At 40.4% G+C, this 20,785-nt stretch overlaps 1 protein-coding gene across 1 annotated transcript; it reads right to left on the reverse strand.

Annotated features, from left to right (window-relative positions):
* Positions 1 to 4,397: 4,397 nt before the first annotated feature.
* On the reverse strand, positions 4,398 to 13,347 carry LOC115375364 (uncharacterized). Its single transcript, XM_030074777.1, has 3 exons — positions 13,317 to 13,347; positions 11,926 to 12,038; positions 4,398 to 7,666 (listed from the first exon to the last, which is right to left on the reverse strand). Exons 2-3 carry the CDS (start codon positions 12,023 to 12,025, stop codon positions 4,398 to 4,400), a joined length of 3,369 nt encoding a protein of 1,122 aa, XP_029930637.1. The 5' UTR covers positions 12,026 to 12,038; positions 13,317 to 13,347.
* Between the last annotated feature and the right edge of the window lie 7,438 nt (positions 13,348 to 20,785).

Below are 20,785 nucleotides of genomic sequence, written 5' to 3' on the forward strand. Positions count from 1 at the left end.
CTGACGCCCCTGGCCCTCTAACGGGAAGGTGAGTTAACACACTGTAACCCACCTCAAAAACAGTGATTTTCATATAAATCCTCAGCAGAGATGAGATGACATTGATAGATGATGACATTTGATATTACTATCCTGACTAACTTCAGCTTAGGTTTGAAATATATCCCTTACACTAATACTTAGGATGATATATGAGTTTCCTGTTTCACTTTATTATTAGACTCAAATAGCCCAGGTTTAGCCAAAATTGATTTATTTGTCAGTTTTCAGCAGTTGCAAACTCTTTGTGGTGATGCCCACTAGGTGGCAGAGCGTACCGCAGGAGTCTTCCCTTCCTGAAGCTGCTGTAGAGGAGGAAGTTTGCTCTCTGTGAGAAAGGAAGAAAAATAGCAGCCAGGCCTGGGAAATGTGCTGAAAGGGTGTCTGAAGCATTTATCTGTTGAAACAGGTAGCCTAAGCTCATGTACCTTATAAACTTTGGCAGGGGAGAGGAGGGCGTGATTGGTGGATTCAAGATTTAAAGACCTGAGTCGGGACTCCATCTCTACTCCTATCAGTCAGATCTGTCCGTCACGTGGGATCTTGAGGATTTAAAAGAATCTGAAATAAATAAATTGAGCTCAAAGGTTGTGCCCAACTAACAGGAACTAAAGCTGCAGCTAAAAGCTTTTTTTTTTTTTGGCCAGATTTTTTTTTTTTTAATTGTTTTTTGTTGGTTTGTTTGTTTGTTTGTTTGTTTGTTTGTTTGTTTGTATGGGGAATATGAAATTGTTAAATCTGAAAAGAAAAAAAGAAAAATCTGTTTGAATAATAATTGAACAGAAAACAAAAGTTGTAAAGGAGTGTATTTGGTTTTTTTCTTCTTGGTGTGAAGTCAGTTCATTTTTACAGTCAAAGATTTATTAGTTATTAGCTGTTAGTCAGAACATTTTGATAGCATTATCTTTACTCTCGAACCAGAGCATCACTAGCAAGTGTGGTGACTCTAGACCTTGAGATCTGTATTTACAGGTAACTGTCACAGACTGAATTAGACCTGGTTACGTACTGTAAACCCAGGCAGACGTGTACATGCAGTGCTGTCTGGGGAATCTCAGTGCAGTCTTCCTCCACCTCCTGACGTCCCCGACACTGTAACTGGAAGGTGAGTTAACACCCCATGCTCTGAAATACCAGCACAAAGTGAGGTTTCCAGGTTTCAAGGTTGTTTTGTCTCAGAAGATACAAAACAAATTTTATGAATTACATGCATTATCATTTTGGAAAAGATAGTTACATTAAATGTTCCAAAAGAGCAAGGAGACATGCATTCAGTTCAATTTAAAACATTATAAAAACACAACTTCAGTTGAGGATCGACCTGTGAAAGAAACGGGGGTGACCATAAGTCAAAAAAAAGATTTTATTTAACAAAGGACTAAAGTTGTTAATATACCAACTGCTCTGTATAGATAATATGTACATTAAAATATGTCCTGATGGCTAAAAGAGAGAAAGAAAGAGAAGGCAGGGTGTGTGAGATTCGATTTCAGCCCACGAGACAACCCATGTGTGCAACCACCACCCTGCAAGCTACACAGTCCTAAGAAAAAGACAAATCAACACCAAGAGACCATCTCCATCAAATCATACAGACCAACACACACAGCATGCGAGAGAGAGAGGCCCCACCAGCACTCCCCACATGTCCCCACACTGCCTGGGAAAACAAAGCAGAACTCAAACAAAATACAGTAAGAATCAGTTGGTAGATGGTTACAACAGGGTTACAAAGGACATCCCAAAATACAGCACAATAAAATTCAAAATCTAAACTTCATAGCCCTGGTACAAACTAGAGGGTCCCGGGTACAAAGAGCATTGCCAAAACAAAAACCCTCCAACACGGGCCAGACAGCCGTGATGAACTTCAGTCTGGCAACCAGGCTGAAAGGGGAAAATGACAGTTACACGTCCAAAGGGCCAAAATACCTCGGAGGGACTGACCCTCCTGCTTCACCATTCAGTTTTGGACCTTTCAGACTTTGGGGCCCTGCACCAATATAACTAACTGGCTGCCCTGTAACTCACGCTGGGGACGGCAGGCTGCATCGGCTCCTGATTATGCCTACTCTTACTGTGAAGGCCCACTGGCAGATGCACAATGCTTTTCAAGATGTGCACCTTCACCAGGCAAAGGAAGAAAACCACTTGACCTTAGGTGATGTAAAACATGTCATCTTTATTTTTATATAACATTTTATTTCAAACAAAGCCAAGATTCATGGTGCTGAAACAGGCTTGGATGATTCTCTCCCTCAGACAGTCGAGACAACAGACACAACCAGGGCAGATCTCATCTAGTGCTCTCATTGGCAGAAATTTTCAGGCCAATACCAATATTTCATTTATTTATTGATATTACCCTGCATCCCTAATATAAATAAAGTTAGAAAAATAAAGTGACAGGTCTTAGTGTTCATTTTGAAATTTGCTCTTTTTGAAAATGGTTTCTGTCAAAAGCCACATGACTTCTGGCAAAGAGACACAAATGGCTGCCAAGCTGCTGGACTGCGTCACATTTGAGTCAAACTCTAATTTAATTTGTAGTTTCGTAGTCGTAGTAATTTGTAGTCGGACACTCAGCTGCTGAGTCTCTCCTGAGTTGTGGTCGGCACAGAGCCGGGAGCCTGCAGCTCAGAGAGGAGGAGATACGCCTGGAGCCATACAGGAGTTCATATAGGAGTTTATGTAAATAGTTCTGTAAAATATGACCACAATAATATAACATTTGAGATATCCAGAGTTAGTATAACTTTATGATGAGGTTTCAGCTGTCGGCTCAGAGTAGCTTAGTTTTACAGCTTCATTGTTCATTATTGTGACTTTATTATCATTACTGACAAACCTCTAGCTTGTCAAATAATAGTCTTCATGTTCCAAAATGAAAACATCAGTATGTCCTCAACTGACACAAGTAAAAGTCTGACAAATGTAAGTATTATTTGCAATGCTTCATTTATATTCAAATCTTTTATATTTGATCACATCTCATCAAAGTCAAATGAAAAATCTGACAGTAAAAGTTAACATTGCTGATGAAAAAAATTCCTTGTGACTGAAAACACAGGATGAACAATCTGTATGAGCTGAACTTGAAAACAAATTCCACACTGCACACACTCAAAAAGACGTAACCTAGAAAAACATTTTTAGATATTAAATTACGAGAACTGATCAAAACTGTTTTAATTCCAACATCTGGACGACTGGAAGGCTTCAGGTTCATAAAATTAAACAGTACTACCTGTACTATCTCTTTAAATGAATTACAGGTATTTAATCTATTGTGGAAGCATTTGTTAATTAATAAAATATCATTTAATTATAAATATTTTTTAAATAATTTATTTGTAACCATTGTTTCTGTGCCTTCACTGCATCATTTTGGTGCCCCCTTGAAGAGGCCAGCCTCCCACTTTAAAAACACTGATGTCATTAGTACCATTATCTAAACTTGAAAACCATTCAGGGCCTGTTCTCATTTATATCAGTGTTGAGTCAATGTGCTTTTATTTTTAACATACATAAGTAATAAGGCTGGGTGATTTCATGGATTTAAATTGACTGTAATAACTGATAAATGATCATAGAGGATTAACAGCCTTTATTTGCCTCTTTGGTTTTTCTTCATGCATTTCCTGCTCCACTCTGACAAATACAAGTGTCATCCTTTGAATTTCTTTCAATTTATTTACAATAACATCACAATGACATCACAATCAAAGGAAAAATGTAGGCAACAAAAATAAAAGTCAACACTGCAGACAAAAATGCCTCATGATTGATAACAAATGATCAACAATCTGTATAACTTGAACTTGACAACAAATTCCTTTTCTATTTGTGTTCTACTTTTAGCAGTTTATCAGTTCCTCTATTCTCTGACAAACTGGGCAATTCTCATAAATCTCATCAATTGAAAAATTGTTGAATTTGAAGTGAACAGGAAGTTGTGACTTCTCAAAACCAATAATATCAAAAATCTGAATAAAAGCACACTGCAGCAGAACATGCAGTACATTTTAAAGTTTGAATGGTGTCAGCAGCTTCAAACAGTTTGGAAGGAGATACAGAGCAAAATTTGGTGGAAGAATGAAAAAAAAAAAAAAACAAAAAAAAAAAAAACAAAAAAAAAACAAGGATAATAAAGAAGCAAAGAGGAGGGTATAAGTGTGCTTTTTTAAAGGAAGCACAGTCCAGTTTCTTGGACTCCTAACAAGTGTGATGCTAGCTGACACCAGCTAAGTTGGAATCAGACTGTTGGACAGATTCAAAAGCTGGGACTTTAGAGGAGTTTTTCTGCTTTTGGCTACTTTAGCCATGATCACTGCCTTTTCCCTCATGGCCATCAGGGCCTAAACACGTTCCATCCAGCCTGACTTGGCCTCAGATTTCTCTCCTTCAATGAGTAAGTCAATGTACTCTGGAGTAGAGAGTGGATTTGGTTTGAGTGCTATCTCTTTGAGTCTGTCCAAACACTTGGCTGACCTCTCCATCAGAGTCACCACCTCATCCTGCACTTTCTCATACTCATCCTGCAGCTTTTTTATCAGTTCCTTAATGGTCATCTTGACCTTTGTGGATTCATTTCTAGTGGCTTCTGCCTCATGCTCCTGAAGAATTTGTGTTGTCTCTTTTATCTCCTCAAGCTTTGCTAAGCCAAGTTTAACCCGCTTCTGCAAATTTTCAACTAAATTTTCAAGCTGCTCTCGCTCTCTGAGGACCTGCTTTGTCAAAGTCAAGCTTTTGGTTTCTATGAGATTCAAAGCTGCAAAGAAGTTCTTCATGCTTTTTGTACCCATGGCCCAAAACATTTGATAAAAATTGCCTTCATCTTCATCTTCATCATCACTGCAGCCTGGGTTGTTTTGTCCTGATAATTTGTTGTCTGCAAATAATGCCAAATTGTTGAATTTGAAGTGAACTGGGACACCCTTATTTGTTTTAGGACAGGGGACCTCAGAGGCAATGATTGCCTCAAGAACTGGTGGGCGTTGGCCGTCTGCAAATGTCACCAGAATCCTGATGTTCTCGGCCACGTCTTTGCCAAAGATTGAGAGCATTGAGTCAAACACATATTTCTGTGTTGGTGTGAGTCGACGTAAAGAGGCTTGAGCTACAAAACACACAGCGTCTATTTCACTGACACCGAGTTTTGCTGAGAACAGATTACGCAGCTGTTCTGTGATCACCTTGTCTCTTTCTATTCCTCTTGTGTCCCCAAAACCTGGTGTGTCAACAATTGTCAGGGAATAGTCTGTTTTGAATCCCTCTTGATGGTTGACTTTGTACACAGTGACTTCAGAAGTCTGGCTTTCAGCTTGTGATCTCAACTGACCCTCATCAGTTAACTTGAATCTGAAACTGTCTTTCCATTCTACACCAATGATGTAGTTGATCATTCCATTGATCAGAGTTGACTTTCCTGATCCAGCTGCTCCAAGAACCATTATTGTGCGATTTCGTCTCAAGCTTTCTTTGCCAAAACTGTATCTCCTGCATCCATCTATGTCCATAGCTTCTTTCTTCAGAGGTAGCTTGTAGACTGAGGGTGATGAATTCAGACGTCTGCTTTTATGTTTGAGCAATTCTGCGAGACGCACTTTTGTTTTTGTCCGCACATTAACTGTGATGCTTTCCTTGCTTCTACCAGCTACACCACAATCACATCTGACCCTGACAGCGTACTCTGTCTCTGGCTGAAGCCCAGATATGGTGGCCTTTTCATCTTGTGAGACAATTTGGTTCCATTCAAGTTCTTCATGTTTCACCCCAGGAGCTGTTTTTACATACTCTACAATGTAGCTCAAAATGTTGACACCTTTGCCAATCTCAGCAGGTTTCTCCCAGCTAACTGACAGCTCATTTGAATTTGGGTCAGCTTGCAGTTTTCCAGGAGGACTAGTAGGTAAGGTTGTAATGGGACCACTGACATCACTAGCTGGCCCTTTGCCAACTGAGCACACTGCTCTGCATCTGAACAAGTACTCTGTGTTAGGAGCCAGACTGGACACTGTGACTTCTCCAGCTGTCAATACTGTCATTTGCTGCCAGTCATCTTCTCCACTGACACAGTACTCAACAGAGTAGTGGGTGATGTTTTCTGTTCCGAGTCCTGGTGGGGAAATCTTCACTGTCACACTGTTGTGGGTTGTGTCACTTACTGCTGGTTTTTCAGGCTTTGAAGGAGGTTCAAAGTTCTCACTGACCAAAGAGCCTTCTTTGTAAAGGTGGATGCTCGCACCTTTCTTTTTCTCATTTGTTATGCCTGCTATAAGGAACCTAATATCGTTGTTCATGTTAATCTCTACAAACTCATTGAAGAGCTTTGCTTTTTGCCTCATTGCGTTCCATACTTCATTTGAAAAGTACCACTGATCCTTCTCTACATCATAGGTCTGAAATGTGATGTCTTGAGGACTCTTTGTTTGAGGTGTTTCCTTTAAGTACTTTGATAAATATGAGAGGTATGGTTCATCATCCTCCAGTGAGGTGAAAGCAAAACACACAGCATGCTCAGCACTGAGGATTTCTGTGTCTAGTGCATATCGAGATGTGACAATCTTGGTGTTTTTCATCATGTCAGTGAGTGATTTTAAGATGTTTATTTCTCTCTCTTTACAACTCATCCACTCACTCAGGTTTTTGTTGTTGAATGGAGAAGAATGTCTCTTTTTCAACACCTCTGCAAGCACAGCCTCCTCTTCCCCTCCTCCCCGGATTGATGGAAGTTTCTCTGCCAGGGTCCTCTGGAATTCCAGCTTGTAATCAGAGAGCAATTCTTTAAAGGTTTTTAGCTTTTTCCCAATCTGTGGGAATTGTTGGGTTGTGCTGTTTTTCATTGCATCATTGCACCTCATTTCCAGCTCACTCAAGTCCTCCAGGACCCTCTGTGCCTCTGTCACTAATCTAATACTTATCTGACGGACAAGTTGAGCTGCAGCAGAATCTAAACTTTTCAGGGGCATCAGCCAGACCTTCACTGGCACGGCATTTTCTCCATTTGCTCCCAGTAATGTTGGAAGACTCTGGTAGACTTTTATTGCATCCTGAAAGGACACAGGATTCCTCTGAAGGTTAAAGTCACCGTGGAATTTGCAGGAAAATTTCTCAACTTTTGAAATGTCCCTGTCTTTCATTTGTAGAGAACCTTCACCTTCAATTGCAAGGCAGGGAATCTTCTGAATCATCACCTTCAGGTTGCCCTCAATGTTTTGATGATCCTCCTTTTCAGACACCTCACGGTCAAATACAAAGAAGGCTTGTGCCCCATAAAGGATACCTGTGACTACATGTGTTGCTATTCCTTTATCAAAAACATATTGATATTTCACATTGTCTCTTCCAAGATGATTCATTGACAGCTCCTGAAACTTGGTTGTAGTTTTGTATTTGAGTGTCACTCTGGCCTGATTTTTGGAAATCTTACTGTCATTTAGGTATTTGGCAGAGCCCTCAACCTGTACCAGCCCACCCAGGAAACTTGCCTTCAGGGAGGCATCAACATTTAATGCTGAAGATTTGTCCTCAATCGATTCAGATGCAACTATCTCAAATTCACTGTTGGGTTGGGGTCTTTCTCGTGCATCCTTCTCCAGGGCATCAGGGTCCCACAATGTCATGCCTGCAACACAGGGTGGAAAGTGGGGGTGGGGGGTCAAGTTTACTTTTATCGCTGTAAAGCCAGGCTGGATTTCTTAGCAGTAAATATAACAAAATTAACACACATGCTACTGTCAACCGTATCTCAATCTATAAATTCAAATGAACTACAGATTTTTTAAAAATGAAAAATACAATGTTGATTTTTACTTTATTATGAACATTATTTTTTCTTTATTCATCAGTGATTTTCCTCAAACCAGGTGATATTTTGGGCCTTCTTCAGGCCCAGACTGTACATCGGGAGAACCGGGAGAATTCCCGAAGTGCCGACCTGTCTTTTTTTTTTTTTTTTTTTTTTTTTGACAGGTCACCGGCCATGGCCAATCAGCTGACAGGTCGGTCCGCTCTGGCTGGCCTCACCTGTCTGACCTTTTGTTTTTAAGTCAGAGAGACAGGCCGGGCCAATCAGAGGCCAGCAATCTGTGAGGAGATCAAGACGTGATTGGTTTGTTTTGATTAACACCCGCCCCAACAGTTCTAGCACATTGTAAACACAGGCAGCATTTTTTAGGAGGGGTATGGCGATTCGTGTGTGTGTGACTGACTGTGGAGAAGAGGAGAGGAGGCAGAAAGAAAGGTTGTGTGATTGAACTGAATTTGAAGAATTCGTGTTTCCATGGACCCCGACCCAAATCTGGGGGAAAAAAGAGGAAAGGTGGTGCGGAAAGGGAGAGAGAAAGAAAAAGAAATGCACTCGAGGAAGACACTGCCAAGTGCCTCAAATTGCCCTTTTTATTCAGACTCAACCTGTGGGGTCCAGACCCATAAGTGGGTCACAGCAGGGGGCTACAGGCCACAATAAACACTTTTTTTGTTATTTAAGAAAAAACATGCCTGCATAGTTTGCTAATTTACTTTATTTATTGTATAATTTTAAGGCAAGCAATGTTTATTTTTGTTTTTGTTGTTTTAATACAATTCCATGCAGATTCATATATTTAGAGCACTTTTGACTATTATAATTTGCTGTGGTGTGCTGGGGAGCAGGGATCAAGGAGGGAGAGCGGCACAGGGTCAACAGGCTGGTGAGGAAGGCCAGCCGGGTGGTTGGACTGCAGCTGGACAGTTTGGAGGTGGTGGCGGAAAGGAGGATAAGGGACAAAATGAACAACATCCTGGAAAACCCCTCCCACCCCCTCTATGAGGAGCTGTGGCTGAGGGGGAGCACCTTCAGCCAGAGGCTCACTCTCCCCAGGTGCAGGACGGAGCCGTTCAGGCGCTCCTTTGTACCCACAGCCATCAGACTGTACAACAGTGCCTTAACACCCCCTAGCTTCACATACACGGACACGCACGCACACACACATACATGTGCATACGTACTTACAGGGACACAGGCTCCCAGCACCGTAGTGCTTTTACCTATTTATTTATGGTCTGTGACCATACTGTTGTCATTTATTTATTTATCATGCACAGTGCTACTGTGATTGTGTGTCCGGTCCGTATATGGTGTGTCTTGTATGTATCTCACTGATTCTTGAGAATTTGGATAAATCATGTCCCACTAAAAAAAATGCTATTACTGCTGGAAATTTACAACATTTTAATGAATAAAAAGAATCAAGGGCATAATCAGGGGGTCCTTTGCACATTTGTAAGGTTTTTTCATAGGTTTATTTTTAATTTGTATTAATTTAATGATTATATGTTGGCCCATGGCCTACAAAACCAGTTGTCCTCGGATAGGAGATAATCATTTCAACTTGATTAAAACAACAAAAAGTAATAATTTCATTGAATAATATATTTACCACATGAAAGAGTACATCATAATATGTATTAAAAACTACAAACGATGGGTTTTGAACAATATTTACTATTATTTTGTGGTTGCTCAAAATGTGTCCCACATATTTGTCGCCACCGTCAGATATTTATTTAAAAAATAATAATAAAAAAACTACAAGGTCAATTACATTCCTGAGGAGCCCTTTTCAGACCTTCAGCTCTACTGCATGATTCAAGACCACTCAGGCTCCTGGAAGTTTGCTATTTTCTCTTAAATCTCTTCATATTTTGGGACACTGCTACTGTCACAACCATAAATTGTCAACACCGTCACTTCTGTATAAAAAATATTAGATTAGATTATGGAATAAATGTATACTTTTTAAGAAGAGGTCTGATGCAGGTAGCAACAGGGGGAAACAAGCTGGCTAATGTGAACAACTCATGCTGATCATGTGAAAGAGCAGGTTTTTGTCTCCACCGTCAGACGTCACCACCGTCAGGTTTTCTGTGTGACGGTGATGACTGAAGTCTGAAAAATGAATATGCTTACAATATGTTTCTTTGGTGCTGTTGAGTTATTAAAGTAATAATCTCTTTAATACAAAAATATGTTTTTCAAATTAAAAAAAAAAAAAAAAAAACATTACGGTGACGGTGTTGACAAAAACAAAGTAGCCTAATAACTGGAAAAACCTATTTTATGAAAAAAATACAAAATGAGGAGGTTGCACCGGTACATTGCTGAACAGCCAAGACCTTGGCCTATAATGATATACCTTCAGATTTTGTAATTTAACACACTTTTTTTTTTCAAAATTAAAACCTGTTTTATCCAAATTCCCAAGAATCAGTGATCTGTTACTTTTGCCGCTGTGACAATTTGAATTTCCCCTCCGGGGGATTAATAAAGTCTTATTCTATTCTATTCTATTCTAAGAAGTTGAAATTGTTCATAAAGATGTTTAAATCTCACTAAAATATGTGTGATCTTGACCTGTCTTGTCTACAATATTTCATTTGATCATTAGTATGCCTAAAGACTGAAAAAGGAATATATTGTATATTGTACCATTTACCAATATACTTAGGAGTGTTAATTATTTACCTGTCTTACATGTTAATGACAATCTATTTCATATTTTGCTTCAAAATATTTGGTGGGTCAATACCTCCATAGATGGGTCATGGCCTGAAAAATGTTGGAAGCCCTGTTAAGGTAGAATACGGGCCCTATCTTGTGTCAGAGTCCCTAAACCCGTTATTTGGGGATTTAACATTGCGTAAGAGAGGTTCCCCGTAAAAGTTGCTATCTTGCGTACCTGCCGTTATCTGTCGAACACCTGTGCTACCCGCAGCTTTTGGTTTGGGCGTTACGCCAGTTAAACCAATCAGTGTGCCAGGTGCTATTGCCTTTAAGAGCAGACGGCGCTATCCTAAACCCGCAAACCTAAACCCGTGATGGAGAGAGGAAGGTTGTGATTTAGTGCTATCTCTGCCATTTTCTAAGGGGTTCAACTGAAGCTAAAGCAAGGTGGCTTTTTATTTGGGAGGTGGAGCCGCATGTGAACGTCCACATGTGTCCAAGTGGACGCGCTCTTGTAAAAGCCCAAATGGGATAGCGGGTGGTCCTGCACACCCGCTATCCGCTTTCCTTAAAGTGTGTTCTCAAGATAGCAACTGTAGGGAAAGTGCATAAAACACACCCATGGACACACCTCCAGGCGCAAATAACGGAGATGGCATAATGAATAGCGGGTAGTGTGGGCGCAAGATACCGTTAGGGATAGTGGAAGCTGCTAAATGCACAATTCACGGGTAGCGGGTGGTGGCAGCAGGTACTGGGTGGCGCAAGATAGGGCCTGACGTCTCTTATCTGAGTTGACTTGACTTTGTCAGTGACTAATGTTATTGAAATTAGTTCACTTAAGTTGAAGTTGCTGTTGGCCTTTATTTTTACTCTTCATTGTTGCACATGGTTTTGCTTGGCATATTATACTGACTGGCAATATAAGCTGGCATCTAAATGGTTTGCTGACAAGATAATACAGTCATGTTTTTCACTTGAACATGATACCATAGCATTATGTCAGTAGTCATGTTGTGAGTGTGTATCCACGTGCATGCATGCATGCGTGTGTGTGTGTGTGTGTGTGTGTGTGCGTGAACATGCGTGTGTGGGCAGGGTGGCCTGGTTACATGACTGATTCCTGGCCTGAAAAAGTCTCCCCGTCCGGCCCTGGCTTCTTCATCTCAAGTAACTCTCGAGTGATTTGGACTTGGAGCCTTGGGCTCCTGTTCATAATTCTTAAGTTGATGTGAATTTTAACTGAAAAATTATGATAATTTCTCCCTCTAGTGGTAGATTTTACCTTTGTCATAGCAGTCAGACAAAGGGGAGAAAAATAGTCATTTATTGATATGAAAACATTTCAGACAAAAGTGAATGTTTTGGTTTTTTCAGACTTGGTGACTTTAAAGCCTTACCAGGGATCAGGGAGTCTTGCCGACAGTCGTACAGCATCCCGAGGCTGAAGGGCCGACCGAGCGCTGCCAGCTCCATCGTCTTGAGGCCTTCAGGTTCCATGACTCAGCCTCGACTGGAGAAAATAGACAAGAGCATGTTCGCTCAGTCCAGTGATTCTCCTGCAGTCTTGCTGGTTATTTCCTTGCTTACTGGTTTTACAGCAGTTACTATGTAGCTGCTGTAAAAAATGTAGTAGTAAAATGTAGGAATTACTGATTAAAAACACGATACTCATTGTCACTGAGATAAACTAACAGACACTGCAGGGCCTCTTTAAGATACCAAATACATTACTAATATATAAACTGGATATTATGCTGTTAGGGTAGTATACTCATGCTTATGAGTTGGCAAATCAGAAGGTGTTACCACAACATTTGAGCTAATTGCTCCATCTAGTGGTACATTTTCCTTCTGCAGTCATAAACTAGTGAACTCCTGGTGGTGTGTTAGTCAGAACTTGAACATGAACATTTTATCCTCTGACAAATAGTGAGGATAGAAGCTGAAAAATATGAGAAAAAGAAAATAGTAGCCTAAGTCAAGGTAATTAAACAGTTTTTGTTTCATTTCCTCTTTTATCACCAAATTGTGTGTCGCCAACACAGAACTGCAGATAGTTTATTAAGTAACTTTTTAATGTTGGGTTAAGTTAGAGTAGATATTATTTAAAGCTGAAACTTGCTTTTATGAGACAGAACAGACTGTAGTTTCAAACAACTGAATAGGTTATAATGCAAAGGAGCTCTAACTTTCAATACAGTAACAGCAAAACCTGCAGTGTCACAGTGTTACTGTATTATACAGAGCTGTTCCTTCTGGTAATCAATACTAAAAATCAGTTTATGAGAAATCTCTCATGATTTTTATTCCATTTTATTGTTTACCCTGCTGAGACCTGCTTAGTTTCTGCTTCCACCATGACAGATTTTAGATCCTGTGTCCGTGATGCTCCATTGCTTCTGATGCAGTCAGTTCCTCCATATGAAGTCCATCTTAACTGGCCTATCCCAGCTTCATTCATACTTTAGGCAGCGTTCACTGTCATCATATTGCTAAAAGTGGCTAAAAGTCAGACATTTTTTCACATCGCTTGACCCTGTACTGCATCTGTTTCAAAGAGGCAACTCCTAAACTTTATTTCACCAGGCAGTTCAGTTCAGTGAACTCACAGCTCATCACACCCAGACAAACTTCCATTTACATTTTCTTTCTTTAGTCATTGATATTTATACTGGTTATCATGTTTACTCTGCTCATAAAGACAGTCACCAATATTTGTGACGGCTGCCCTGAAAGCCAGGCTGAAGCTGGAAGTGTTGTGGTACAAACCAAGTGTCTCTGTACTCACATCAGAAATGTCTCTGCTGCTGTCAGGCTGCGATACATCAACGTCCTCAGCTGACTGTGATCTGATTTCTGCCTTTACAGTCTGTGGTGAAAAAAACAAACTTCTGTGTTCTTACTGGCTGACATGGACTGAGGGTCATGAGGACGAGGAAGCTGCAACCTCACCAGCTGATTTCTTGTAAATGGGCTGACTTCATCTCAGAGTGCAGGGCTGAGTTTCCTGCAATTTTTTTTTCTGTTTTCATGTAAGAGTTAAAATGGTAAATAATAAACTCTTTATTTGTGTCTTGCTATTATCACAGCAAAGAAATAAAAAAAAGTATTGTCCAGTGTGTCACAATAAACTGGAAGTCGAAACAGTTTATATTCGATAGAACCTGTGCTTCATTACTAAACGGGCAGCAGGATGTAAACACTGGACTGAGATAATAATACTGTGCGGTAGCTCTCAACCACACTTGGTAAACCTCATTTCTTCAATGACGTCACAGCCGCTCTGTGGAGCTCTGGTAGGTTACAATAAGCAGTGTTGGGCAGTAGCGGCGTTACAAGTAGCGACGTTACTAGTTTAACTCCATTTGTCAGTAGCGTGGTCGTAGCGTCGCTGTTTTCCAAATCAAACAGCTTTTAAGTAGTGAAACTATTTTACTGATCAAATAGCAATTTCTCAAACTTAAACGCAACGGAGCTTTTGCTGCGGTTTGACATCTGACATAGATCGGGAGCAGTGGGTGACAGTGGGTGACGGTGGGTGACGGTGGGTGACGGTGGGTGACGTCACCGCCGCTCACGGACCTGTACGTGTAGCCGACAGCTGCTCTTCTGTCTGACGTCATGTACCTGTCCTACCTGTCTGCTGCAGCGGGACACGAGCACATGTGTCGCGTGAACAAGCAGCTGTTAAGAAAGCTGGTAAGAAAGCCCTTACCAAAAAGGAGTATACTCAAGTATACTTATAAGTATACTTTTTATGAACTAAGTATACTTTCTGTGAACTAATACTTAGGTAAGTATACTTTTCAGATTACTTTGAATGTACTATCAGGAATATACTTAACAAAAGTATACTTAGTTTATACTGACAAGTACACAGACAAAGTTTAAGTATACTCCAAGTATAACATTTACGTATATACTGTTTATAGGTTCAAGGTTGCCAGTTGCCACACAAGTACACAATGCTCAAATCAGAATTCAACTCATACTTAAAGTACCATCCATCTTTCTTTATAAAACACATTTAAAAACAACAACAGTGTGCCAAAGTGCTTTACAATTAAAAAGAAAAGAAAAGAAAAGAAAATACACACTGCACATGAATCATCATATTGTAGTCACGTTCATATACAGTACAGGCCAAAAGTTTGGACACACCTTCTCATTCAATGCGTTTTCTTTATTTTCATGACTATTTACATTGTAGATTCTCACTGAAGGAATCAAAACTATGAATGAACACATGTGGAGTTATGTACTTAACAAAAAAAGGTGAAATAACTGAAAACATGTTTTATATTCTAGTTTCTTCAAAATAGCCACCCTTTGCTCTGATTACTGCTTTGCACACTCTTGGCATTCTCTCCATGAGCTTCAAGAGGTAGTCACCTGAAATGGTTTTCCAACAGTCTTGAAGGAGTTCCCAGAGGTGTTTAGCACTTGTTGGCCCCTTTGCCTTCACTCTGCAGTCCAGCTCACCCCAAACCATCTGGATTGGGTTCAGGTCCGGTGACTGTGGAGGCCAGGTCATCTGCCGCAGCACTCCATCACTCTCCTTCTTGGTCAAATAGCCCTTACACAGCCTGGAGGTGTGTTTGGGCTCATTGTCCTGTTGAAAAATAAATGATGGTCCAACTAAACACAAACCGGATGGGATGGCATGTCGCTGCAGGATGCTGTGGTAGCCATGCTGGTTCAGTGTGCCTTCAATTTTGAATAAATCCCCAACAGTGTCACCAGCAAAACACCCCCACACCATCACACCTCCTCCTCCATGCTTCACAGTGGGAACCAGGCATGTGGAATCCATCCGTTCACCTTTTCTGCGTCTCACAAAGACACAGCGGTTGGAACCAAAGATCTCAAATTTGGACTCATCAGACCAAAGCACAGATTTCCACTGGTCTAATGTCCATTCCTTGTGTTTCTTGGCCCAAACAAATCTCTTCTGCTTGTTGCCTCTCCTTAGCAGTGGTTTCCTAGCAGCTATTTGACCATGAAGGCCTGATTGGCGCAGTCTCCTCTTAACAGTTGTTCTAGAGATGGGTCTGCTGCTAGAACTCTGTGTGGCATTTATCTGCTCTCTGATCTGAGCTGCTGTTAACTTGCCATTTCTGAGGCTGGTGACTCGGATGACCTTGTCTTCAGAAGCAGAGGTGACTCTTGGTTTTCCTTTCCTGGGTCGGTCCTCATGTGTGCCAGTTTCGTTGTAGCGCTTGATGGTTTTTGCGACTCCACTTGGGGACACATTTAAAGTTTTTGCAATTTTTCGGACTGACTGACCTTCATTTCTTAAAGTAATGATGGCCACTCGTTTTTCTTTAGTTAGCTGATTGGTTCTTGCCATAATATGAATTTTAACAGTTGTCCAATAGGGCTGCCGGCTGTGTAGTAACCTGACTTCTGCACAACACAACTGATGGTCCCAACCCCATTGATAAAGCAAGAAATTCCACTAATTAACCCTGATAAGGCACACCTGTGAAGTGAAAACCATTTCAGGTGACTACCTCTTGAAGCTCATGGAGAGAATGCCAAGAGTGTGCAAAGCAGTAATCAGAGCAAAGGGTGGCTATTTTGAAGAAACTAGAATATAAAACATGTTTTCAGTTATTTCACCTTTTTTTGTTAAGTACATAACTCCACGTGTTCATTCATAGTTTTGATTCCTTCAGTGAGAATCTACAATGTAAATAGTCATGAAAATAAAGAAAACGCATTGAATGAGAAGGTGTGTCCAAACTTTTGGCCTGTACTGTACATTCGGCAACATACAAATGACCAACGTCATCAAGTGTTTTGATGACGTTGATCCCTTCCAAACCTTGTGTGTGGCAACTGGCAACCTTGAACCTATAAACAGTATATACATAAATATAGTAGTATTTAAGTGTAAATGTAGTCAAGTATAAGCAGTACATTACAGGTTCACTCACAGTGTATGTGTTATGGCAAAGCAGCCAATGTGTAAAATAGCTATACAACAAGCCAGCTAATACAGTAAAATAACACTCCATGTTGCAAGCAGGTACAACATTTTTATATACTTGTACTAAGTTTTAACTACTATAGGATAATATACTTAAAGTATATCAAGTATGTTATACTTGGATTATACTTAAACTTTGTCTGTGTACTCGTCAGTATAAACTAAGTATACTTTTGTTAAGTATATTTCTGATAGTACATTCAAAGTAATCTGAAAAGTATACTTACCTAAGTATTATTTCAAAGAAAGTATACTTATTTCATAAAAAGTATACTTATAAGTATACTTGAGTATACTACTTTTTGGTAAGGATATTCACATGAGATACCTCTCCACTCAGCTATTTGGTTCAAATTAGACTATGCCAACTCAGTGGCCTAGTGGTAGAGCGTCCGCCCTGAGACTGGGAGGTTGGGGGTTCAATCCCCGGCCGGCTCAACAAATTCAAGTATGGTTGTAGTATGCATCAAGTGTAAGTAAAGTACATTGAAGGTAAAAGAGTAGTGCACTTTTAAATTTATAAAAGTGCAAAGTAAGTAAAGCAATAGTGTACTTGAAGTATACTAATGAGTATACGAATGGTTTACTTTAACTAAAGAATAGTACAACTCAAGTACAGGAAATAGTATAATTTAAGTATACTTATATATAAGTAAAGTAACCTTGAAGTTTACCCGAGGATACTCAAAAATGGGCCAAATCAGGGTACTTTTAGTATAAGTACACTTTGTAAGTATACTAACTAGTACATATGTAAGTACACTACTAGTACATAAATACAAGTATACTTAGTAAGGAAAGTATACTTGATAAAGTATACTCAAACTCCACTTAAGTATACTTGGAAAGGTAAACTAGAAGTTTACTTCTTTTTGGTAAGGGAACCCACAACAGTGTGACAGTGAAGATTTCCCCACCAAGATTCGGAGCAGAAAACATCACCCACTACTCTGTTGAGTACTGTGTCAGTGGAGAAGATGACTGGCAGCAAATGACAGTATTGACAGCTGGAGAAGTCACAGTGTCCAGTCTGACTCCTAACACACAGTACTTGTTCAGATGCAGAGCAGTGTGCTCAGTTGGCAAAGGGCCAGCTAGTGATGTCAGTGGTCCCATTACAACCTTACCCACTAGTCCTCCTGGGAAACTGCAAGCTGACCCAAATTTAAATGAGCTGTCAGTTAGCTGGGAGAAACCTTCTGAGATTGGCAAAGGTGTCAACATTTTGAGCTACATTGTAGAGTATGCAAAAACAGCTCCTGGGGTTAAAAATGAAGAACTTGAATGGAACCAATTGGTTTCACAAGATGAAGAGGCCATCATATCTGGACTTCAGCCAGAGACAGAGTACGCTGTCAGGGTCAGATGTGATTGTGGTGTTGCTGGTAGAAGCAAGGAAAGTAACACAGTTAATGTGTGGACAAAAACAAAAGTGCACCTCTCAGAATTGCTCAAACAGTGTTCACTGGAAGTCGGCGAGGATGCGTGACGTCACGCTGTGGGTGGTAGTTCATAGATCCCGGAAGTACAAATTTAATCGATATTCCGGAACATGGGGTCAACATTTTTGGAAAGCTCTTGACCTCTACTATCATGCCCTATGGCAAACCAATACTAGTGTCAAAACATGGAAAAAACATGATTTCACTATCTTAAGAAAAAAATAAATAAAATCTGACCAAACAGGCGTTTTTCCCACACCCAAAAAAACCCACTAAAAACTGGTTACAACGTTATGGCTAATAATCAGACCTTTTTCCGGAATATCGATTAAATTTGCACTTCCGGGATCTATGAACTACCACCCACAGCATGACGTCACGGATCCTCGCCGACTTCAATCAATCAATCAAATCCTTTATTTAACCAGATAAGCATCATTGAGATTTAAAACCTCTTTTTCAAGAGTGATCTGGCCAAGCAAGACAGCAAACACAAAGTTACGACATTAAAAACAGTTCAACAGGCAGAAAACATAGCATTCACAACAAAGTTCAAATTATAAGCAAAAACTTCCAGTGAACACCGTTTGTGTGGTGATCACACGGAATTAAAACCATAGAAATCGATTAAAACAGGTTACATGCGAGGAGCACGCAATGCGTTATTAGGAGGTCATGCTCATTTCACGGATTTCTGTGAGAGCAGGTTAACCCCACGCCTCCCTCCCCAGATCTCCACGGTGACAGTCAGTGAGGACAATACTTCCGAGCGGAAGCTCCATCAGCGACAGTGGTAGCAGCGTCCATAGCAACAGCCATAGCAACGATAGAAACCTGAAAGAATCTTCGTAATAACTAACAAAGTAAACATTATATACACTAACTGAACGAAGATTTTGGAAATAAAATGCACATTTCCCGCTAGAAATGTTATCAAAACGCATTTGAATGCATAAGCTCTCTTAAAATATTGCATTTTTCACTGAGAATAAAAGGAATGTCCGCCATTTTTCTTAAGGCTCTCGCTTCGGGGCTCGTGCAGGCGCGCTGATCGCTCGTGCTGCTGGAAATTCGTAGGAATATGCACGAAAATTTGTGCATTATTTTATCGTAGGAATTTGCACGAACGTTGAATGAGAACAGCCTGTAATGTTACAAGATTTCTGGGCATAACGCCAGGTTTGTATAACATGTGTAATGAGAGGACCAAATTGTAGCCTACATTGCTTGATGGAAATGTTTGTATAGATGATGTCCTGGAGTCTCCATGGGGAAACTAGCTCCTCCTCTAGAGCCCGCCAGGAAACCTCCATTTTAGGATCGAACCAAGCAATTAAAGGTCTTAGTGAGAAGGACCAAAAGTATAATTTGAGATTAGGAATTGCCAACCCCCCATCCTGTTTTTTCCTTTGAGCAGTCGACATTTTTAGTCTGGGACGTTTACTGTTCCAGATAAATTTGGAAATTGCCGAGTGGAGTTTCTGCCAGTAGCCAGTGGGCGGCGGTAAGAGAAGTGATGAACTAACAAAATTAACTCTAGGTAATATGTTCATTTTGATTATTGAAGCTCGGGCTTGCAACATATTGGGTAGTCTCAACCATCTATTAAGGTCCCGAAGGACCTTATTAGATAAGTTGGAATAATTGTATTTCACGGTCTGGTTTAATGTAGGAAATATTTCGACACCAAGATATTTAAAATGCTCAACCATGGGAATGTCTGCAGGGAGAATGGTATTCCTAGCAGCCCCATTAATGGGTAAAAAAGCAGATTTTGGCCCGTTGATTTTAAAACCTGACAGGCTGCCAAAGTCTTCTATCGCCTTGAGCAAATAATTTACAGATATCGAAGGGTTCTGCATAAAAATAAGGACGTCGTCCACATAAAGGGCAATATGATGAAGAGTACTTTGTATGGGTATAGGAGAGATAGTCTGTGACCGTCTAATGAACTGAGCCAGTGGTTCAAGAGAAAGTGCAAAAAGGCCTGGACTTAAAGGGCATCCCTGTCTAGATGATCTGGAGACAGAGAAGAGTGATGAACAAATCTTCCCAGTCATGACCATAGCTGATGGTGCTGCATATAGTACTTTAATCATGTGAACAAACCCCTCTCCAATCCCATTTTATCGAGTACAGCCCAAAGGTATGGCCACTCCAGCCTATCGAAGGCTTTCATTGCATCCAAAGACATAATAGCTGTAGGTGTTTTCTCATCTTTGCAGGCATCAATTATGTGTAATAAACGTCTAAGATTGTCGTTGGCTAGGCGTCCTTTTATAAAACCAGTTTGGTCACAATGGACCAAAAAGGGCATATATTTTTGTAATCGACGGGCCAGGACCTTAGCATAAATTTTAAGGTCCGCACAGAGTAAACTAAGAGGTCTATAACTGCCACAGTCAGTTGGATTTTTATCCTTTTTCAGCAGTAAGGAGATGAGGGCTGAGTTAACATCCCTAGAAAAACTGCCCTGCTCTATTGAGTGTTGAATCATCAACAGTAAAAGGGGGCCCAGGAGATCCCAGAAAGTCAGGTATAATTCTGGTGGAATACCATCCAGTCCTGGTGACTTTCCCCTCTGCATATCAGAAACTGCATTTTTAAGTTCATCTAAGGTGATGGGGGCCGCTAGCTGTACAGAATCTGCCTCCGTTAAATATGGTAAATCAATTTGACGAAGAAAGGCCTCAAATTTTGTATTATCAAGAGTGATTTCTGACCTATATAAGTCCTGATAAAATGATCTAAAAGTATCGTTAATCTTTTTAGGATCTGTAGTTATCTCCCCCTGTTGGCTTCTGATAGAAGGGATATCTGCAA

This window comes from Myripristis murdjan, chromosome 17, assembly GCF_902150065.1.
Source record: "Myripristis murdjan chromosome 17, fMyrMur1.1, whole genome shotgun sequence".
NCBI lineage: Eukaryota > Metazoa > Chordata > Actinopteri > Holocentriformes > Holocentridae > Myripristis > Myripristis murdjan.